Source organism: Trichoderma evansii, assembly GCF_050947405.1.
Source record: "Trichoderma evansii strain SZMC 28006 chromosome Unknown GGI43scaffold_13, whole genome shotgun sequence".
NCBI classification, from domain to species: domain Eukaryota; kingdom Fungi; phylum Ascomycota; class Sordariomycetes; order Hypocreales; family Hypocreaceae; genus Trichoderma; species Trichoderma evansii.
In genome coordinates, this window is record NW_028145193.1 from 442,621 (window position 1) to 449,324 (window position 6,704).

At 50.5% G+C, this 6,704-nt stretch overlaps 2 protein-coding genes across 2 annotated transcripts; both read right to left on the reverse strand.

The window, feature by feature from the left end:
• Positions 1-187: 187 nt before the first annotated feature.
• GGI43DRAFT_79605 (fungal specific transcription factor domain-containing protein) lies at positions 188-2,260 on the reverse strand. The gene is made up of 3 exons (XM_083210326.1): positions 1,190-2,260; positions 1,047-1,124; positions 188-979 (listed from the first exon to the last, which is right to left on the reverse strand). The coding sequence occupies exons 1-3, from the start codon at positions 2,167-2,169 to the stop codon at positions 391-393; spliced, it is 1,647 nt and encodes a 548-aa protein (XP_083059510.1). The 5' UTR covers positions 2,170-2,260; the 3' UTR covers positions 188-390.
• A 764-nt stretch (positions 2,261-3,024) lies between these two features.
• On the reverse strand, positions 3,025-6,437 carry GGI43DRAFT_79628 (OPT oligopeptide transporter protein-domain-containing protein). The gene is made up of 3 exons (XM_083210327.1): positions 6,153-6,437; positions 3,499-5,814; positions 3,025-3,426 (listed from the first exon to the last, which is right to left on the reverse strand). Exons 1-3 carry the CDS (start codon positions 6,258-6,260, stop codon positions 3,223-3,225), a joined length of 2,628 nt encoding a protein of 875 aa, XP_083059511.1. The 5' UTR covers positions 6,261-6,437; the 3' UTR covers positions 3,025-3,222.
• Positions 6,438-6,704: the final 267 nt, after the last annotated feature.

Below are 6,704 nucleotides of genomic sequence, written 5' to 3' on the forward strand. Positions count from 1 at the left end.
TCTCGTTTACTTGGAATTAGTAGATTAAAAACACAATAGCGCATATAATAGAATCATCACACGCTGGAGAACATTAAATAATGCCACATCATCACATCGCATCGTCATCAATGTCTCTGTCGGTCGCGAAGCCGCAACTTTCTCGCAACCGAGTTGACAATCTCCAGATCATGTTCAGCGCTTGTTCCCGGTCGTGCCCAAGGTTCAACTACTTTTACGACACTCTGGCGACATTCGTCAATGTCCGTCACAAGATGGCCCAGATGCGGCGAATTGGCCGCCAGTGCAAGGACTAAGAAACAGTTCAAAGAGCTAGGGCTCGAGTTAGTCAAAATCTAGATCTTCATCTCAATCTTTCCAACTCAGGTAAGGCCTAAAAATCGAGAGCACTTACAACTGTAGTGAGCTATACGCATATGGAGACCTGTACGCGAGCAAATGTCCCACCCCATGCAAAAAAGCTCGACACGCAGCCAAGCAAACCTTTGACTGGGACACCACCGTCGGAGGCATTTCCAGTTCGGCTTTGTCAAACTGCGACGAAGTGGCGTGAATGACGAATGGTCTGAATATGCTTTGTTTCGCAGACCAGTATCGCAAACGATGTATACACGCCTGCTTGTTCTGCGGCGCGCCATCGTACAAGTCCGGTTTGATGTCCAGTGGGAGGGCCTCGTACCACCTTTCGAGCTGGAAATTGAGCTCGCTGCACATGCGCAAGAGAGATGCGTCTGGATGTGGAGGCGTCGAAGCTGACTGAGAGGTTGTGAGTGAATCAAGAGCACGACCTGCGTATATCGTGAGGCTATCTGTAAAGTAAATGGCGTGATGCATGCGATTGAGAAGAGAGCGGGCTGCTATCTCGCCAAGGACGCAGAGATGCTCGAGCTTGGGGTTGGTACCGTAGTTGGGAAAAGGCATACGGTCAACAAGGATGTCGATGCCGCTCCTTGGCTGATGAAACTCTGCGAGGATGTCACTAGAATTCCAGCTAGTTAGCTCATATATTCTCGTCTTTTCCCTTTGACAAGTGATAGAACTACTACCTTTCGACAATAAAGCACACCCAACTCAGCCGAGTCAACTCTTGAATCTCAGCTTGGCCAGATAAAATATCTTTACACCTACACCTTCAGTCAGCCATCACAGCATATCACCAATCATAAAATATAAGTGAGATAAAATTTACCGAATCAAAAGCTGCTGTATACTCGTCGCAGCCATGTGTATCAACCTCCACGCCGTCAATGGCTGCACCACATACGTGAAATACAGTGCACATAAAATCAGCCCCTGCGACAGCTGAATGTTGCCGCTAAACGACACCGTCCACGCCGGCACCAGAATTCGGAGTGCCCTTTGCATGCAGACATCACCCGTATTTTCGCTCTGTTTCCGATCGATGGGGTCGGACGCCGTTGCTCCCAGACCGAAAATGGCCAGGAACACGCCGGATCGGATATCGGAGCCGAGACCGTCTCTCATAACCACTTCGTAGCTAGCGAGGAGGTCATCACGGTCAAAAATGGGATGAAAAGCGTGAACCATGGCAAGAAAGCTGCTGAGATAGTCATCCGCAACCGTCCTGTCCACACGCTCTTCCTCGCCTCGCAGCGCTGGCGCAGCCATAAAGTCCAGCGCCGTAGACCGATTTCTATCGTCTTCTACCCGAAAAAAGAAATCTTCTGGATAGTCGCCAACCAAAGGGCGCATCTGGGGCAGCCTCAACAGGCTGCTAGTACTCGTCTGATGTCCCAAAGGTATCGTAATTGGCGGTACATCGTCAGCGTTCACGCCTTGCCTTGACGCATCTCCTCCCTCATGCGTGGAAAGGGTCCAGGTAGAATGGGGCATCGAGGCCTCGTTTGATGGTGAAGATAGCCCCCCGTCGTCGCTGCTTTCCGCGCGTCGGCGAAAGAAGTCTGGCAATGGAGGCGACATCATGAATGCAGATGAATTTCTGCGTTGGTGCTGTTGATGCTGTGATTTCTCGTGCTGCAGGGCTTTCAACGCATCAGCGTGCTCTCCAAGCAGCTTCTCAATGCTTTCCAGCCGCTGAAGCATCACATCTGAAGCCGCAGAGGTAGCGTCATGGTGATACTCATTCCTGTTCAGCTGACTGATTGCAGGAATATTCCTACTTCCATTGTTAGTCAAAATAGCACACATAGTATTCTCAGGCGATATATATATAGCAACTGTGCAACCACATGCTGTAGCTTCATCACGCGTACCTAGGAGGAGCAACTTCAGTGTACACGCAGTCAAATCCCTTTTCTCGACACGGCGTACACCGCGGAGACAAGCCGTCGCAGCGTTTTTTCCTAAATCAACTTTCAGCCAAAAGGAATTCAAAATGAAGCCATCGTGAATCTGTTTGTGCACGCTTACCGCTGCCGACAGTGCGTACAGGCAACCATGACTCTTGATTTGCCGGGATTCATAGTCAACGGCAATCTTCAAATCAATTCCGTCGACCTCGGCTTTTTTTCTTTGAATAGTATAAAAGTCAAGGTCATGCGGTCTGTCTTCCCGCAGCCTCATGTCAAAGTAACGAGGCTGAGAGTTGCAAGCTGACCAATGGAAATGGAGCGGTAGTTGCGATAGCTTGTCAGTTGTATGCGACGGTCGTATGACTAAGCAAGTTTGACTAACACCACAGTCGCTGCAAGATGAGGGAGCATAATATCAGATGACACAATATCCGCTTCACACATAGGACCATGCAAAAAATGCCAGCACTGAGCTGTTGAATAAACTCTTTTTCCATTTCTAATGCATTGGCCATCTTCATGTAGCTAAAACTAACCAAAATGTCCCCATCCATACGTAGCCATTTCTAGCGCCTTTGGGTTCGCATTTATACAAATCTCTAAACGCCGTGTTTTCCTTGAATAAGAGTGGCCTTGGCTCTTCATTTCAGTCATATCGTTCCTATCAGATCAACAACATAGGGGTATAACTCATCCCGGTTTCCTTCCCAAAGGGAGCAGACCAAATAAAGCGTAAAAACAAAAGTGTTAGTAAAAAGGATAAAAAAAACCAAATATGCTTATATAGCAGTTCCTGCCATACTGATACCCTTCCGTAACTCCACTATGATTAACTCCAGCGCCGAGTGGTGTTCAATTTTAACACTGAGACCAAGATAGATGAAAAGATCAAAAACAAGGGCCCCCAAAAAAATTAGAGGGGGGCAAATAACAGACGGCACCGCATCTATCAGTCAAAGGTGCCAATGCGTGGCCCAAAGTACTCTCCCGGCTTAAGGTGCTTCAGAGTACACGCCCTGCCCTCGCAGCCCATGTCCGATGCCATGTTGCCCCACCAAACGAATTTGGTGTCGGTGTATTGTAAGGCAAAGAAGATGATGATGCCAGAGATTGCAATACCACATGACCAAGCCGCCGACAGAACAAAGTTGTACTGAGCAGAAATAGTTAGTTTGTAATCGGATAAGGGGCTCAAAGTGAAGCCCAAAAATCAGGGGACACATACCTTGGACCAAAAAGACACGAAGCGAGTCTTGAGATAGACCCAGGAAATCCACGCAATAGGGACAGACGGCCAGACATACGACATGTTATACGGGGCCCAAACAATACCGCCATACATGATGGCCACTGGGTGAATTTGTCGAGTCCAAGTCCACTGGGGAAACTTTTTATTGAGCCCCCAGAAGAAGAAGACGACAGCAATACCCAGAGGAAATCCAACCAGGATCTCGGTGTACTGGCCATTCTGGCCAAAGACCTTTTGCGGTCCGACAGTTCCCCACAGAACAGATGCGGTGAAAAAAGTGTTGACACCTGGGCAGGTGAGCTTGAACTGGGCATCGGGAGTGCAAACGCCGGTGATGCTCTTCATTTGGAAGTTGAGGACGCCAGTGCAGATGATGGTGCTGATAAAGGTGGCGATGATCTGGGCAATAAAGGTCTGACGGGGCGGGATCTTGACGTAGTGGGCAAGCTTGAGATCGTTGCAGAACCAAACGGCGTGCGCGCAGGTTACATAGCCAAATGACTTGAAATAATTCATGGCCAGCGCATTGCCATCGACAAAGGAACCGCCAATGAATTCAGCCAGCACATTGAGGGTAACTTCGATACCTGTCATGGCCTTGATGATGCCCACGGGAATGACAAAGACAATACAGAGTGCCAGGCCATAAAAGACGACTCCAGGAGATGTGTTGGTATCCCACCCAGCGATACCAGCGATACCCAGAGCAATGGCAATCAGAAGGCAGATCAAATACCACCATTCCGGAACTTCGGGATACGCTTTCATCAGCCGGTTATGGACGTCTAGGACCCTCTCATCCTTGATCGGACTCTTCTTGCGGAAGCTGGCAAATAGAGACTTGAAGCCCATGACAATCTCGTGGCGGTGGTAGAGCACAGCATATGTCAAAGTTGATGTGTAGATGCCGAAAAAGAACATGTAGATGACAACGTTGCCGGCGCTCAGAAACGGGGGCGAATATTCCTTGTACTCTGCAGCGTGGAACAGGCCTTGATCGTTGACAGCCCGGCTAATGTTGTAAAGCTTACCGAAGTGATCGTATACGCGGTTGCTGTTAATGGGGAGGTAGCCGGTGTTATAGACGTTGCTATACCAGAAGGCGAGGACAACCCAAAAGGAGATGAAGACGCCAAAGAAGCGGTTGAGTGTACTGTAAAAGGGGACCATGAGGGGATCGGCCGAATCCCAAAGTAGAACGTTCCAGTCAAAGGTCGGGAATGGGTTGACGCCGAGGCCATGGTTGATGCCGGTGACGATATTGAGGTTGCGGTTGTGGGGGGCAATCCACGACATCCAGTTGAATCTAGACAGGGCCGTGAAGATGTAATTGGGGAACCAAAACCATACGAACATGGCGCCGAACATGATGTAGAAGAACTTGATACGAGATATCGTCCACTTCTTTCCAAAGGGACCCTCTACTGGAGCATTATTTTCGTTATGAAAGGCCTTGTTGAGCGCAATGGTGACAAGAGAGGCCGGCCACACGCAGTACGAGGGATAGACCAAGAATCGTCGACAGATGCCCGCCATGCCGTAACCAATGAAGTTGGTGGCCAAGGCAATAAGCAGTTGGTAGGCGACGTGGGACGCATAAGGCTGGTTAAAATACTGGGGCAGATACTGCACCCAGATGATGTTGTTAGTGTAGGGCGTGTTGTACGCCACGTTTGCCATGATAGTGATGAGCATGTGTTCCTTTTTCGAGAAGGGCCCTGGGTTGAGGGAGTGGTATGTGCCGAAGAGGGTGAAGCCAATATCTGGCAGCCAATTCTCGCAGGCCTTGCCCACTGGGTAGGACAACAGCTGGGCGACATTGGCCATGACACGGATGGCGGGCTGACGAATATCGAACAACTGGTTAATGAAGGCTAGCAGGCAGCTAAAAGCCAGACCAATGGCCCAGCTACGAATGGTTGAGCATGGTGTAGTGGTGTCGTCCTTGTTGCTAACGACGGCGCGGACCTCTGCGTACGGACTGTTGCTGGTGACGAGAGCGGCTTCCAACTTCATCTCTTGAATCAAATGCTGATGCTTCTCGGGGTTGGAAAAGACGGATTCGTTCTCGAGAAAGGCCTTGATCTTCTGTATAATGACGGAGGGGAAGTTGTGGTCTTTCTCGTGGACGCGAAAGACTCGGGCCATGATATCGCGGACTTCTTCGAGGGTATACCGAGAAGCGAGCTCCTGTGCTTCGAGTAAATCATCTTCGGTGACATTGAGGTCGTGCTCGGTACTGTTTTGCGTGGGGTAGTAATCGCGGTCGTCTTCGTCATAGGAAAAGGGCTCCTGCGAATGGGGCGGGGGCAGAGATTGCCCAGATAGTCAGCGTCGAGATGCAATGCAGTTCATGATGTCGGAGTTGGAGAGGGAGGGGAGAAGGCGAAATGAGCAGTAGAAAAGAAGCATGTTGAGGTGGGAGAAGAGGAAGAGATGGAGCATGCCAAGTCGAATGAATGAATAGTGTCTTTCGCCCATCGCCTGCTTTCTTCTCATTCTTTCTCCCTTGCTTGCTGTGCATCTTTCCAGTTCCCCAAGACTCGATGATGGCTGCATTGCCGCTTTGCACAACGGTTGCCTGTGGCTTGAAGGCGGGATTGAAATTGTTCTCGTTATGGCTTCCTTACCGAAATGACATCCTTGATGTTATCCTCGATGACGGACGGGCGAGACGAATTGGCCGAGGGCATCTCAGCCACCCCACTCGTGGGAACGGCCTTTTCTTCTTCGGCCATGGCCAGTGCTTGTTGCGAGATCTATTGGATTAGCGAGAACTGGGGGAGAGCGTGATTGACAGGTCGAAAAAGGCCGTCGAGAGCGCTCTCTCTCACTTCCCGCGCTCTCTCGTCTCTAGTCGCTGGTCGTCGGTCTCTCGAATTCGCAGGCAAAGGAGCGTTGGGGGGCCAGCGAGGCCAGCGGGCGGCACGAGGGGCGAAAAAGCACAAAGAAGCGCCAACTCGAAGGCCAAGGCTGGGCTGCAACGAGGTTGGAGAGAAGTGGGAGAGTAGAAAAAGGTAAGAGGAGATCAGATCACGAAAAGACGCCAAGGGTAGGCCGTTGGACGCAGGGACGGCGTGGCGGCTTTGGGGATGCTGGGGGGTCTTTGGTCCCCCGATTCAGTGGTCAGAGGTGCTCAGCGGTGGCCGCGGACTCGCTGTCGGGAACTTTTTAGGGACCTT

Coding starts and splice junctions, on each gene's coding strand:
- GGI43DRAFT_79605 (XM_083210326.1), bottom strand. CDS start 2,169: ATGTGTGCTATTTTGACTAACAATGGAAGTAGGAATATTCCTGCAATC. Junction 1,125..1,189: donor ATACAGCAGCTTTTGATTCG/GTAAATTTTATC, acceptor CTGAAGGTGTAG/GTGTAAAGATATTTTATCTG. Junction 980..1,046: donor GTGTGCTTTATTGTCGAAAG/GTAGTAGTTCTA, acceptor CTGGAATTCTAG/TGACATCCTCGCAGAGTTTC.
- GGI43DRAFT_79628 (XM_083210327.1), bottom strand. CDS start 6,260: ATGGCCGAAGAAGAAAAGGCCGTTCCCACGAGTGGGGTGGCTGAGATG. Junction 5,815..6,152: donor ACATCAAGGATGTCATTTCG/GTAAGGAAGCCA, acceptor CCCCATTCGCAG/GAGCCCTTTTCCTATGACGA. Junction 3,427..3,498: donor TCGTGTCTTTTTGGTCCAAG/GTATGTGTCCCC, acceptor ATTTCTGCTCAG/TACAACTTTGTTCTGTCGGC.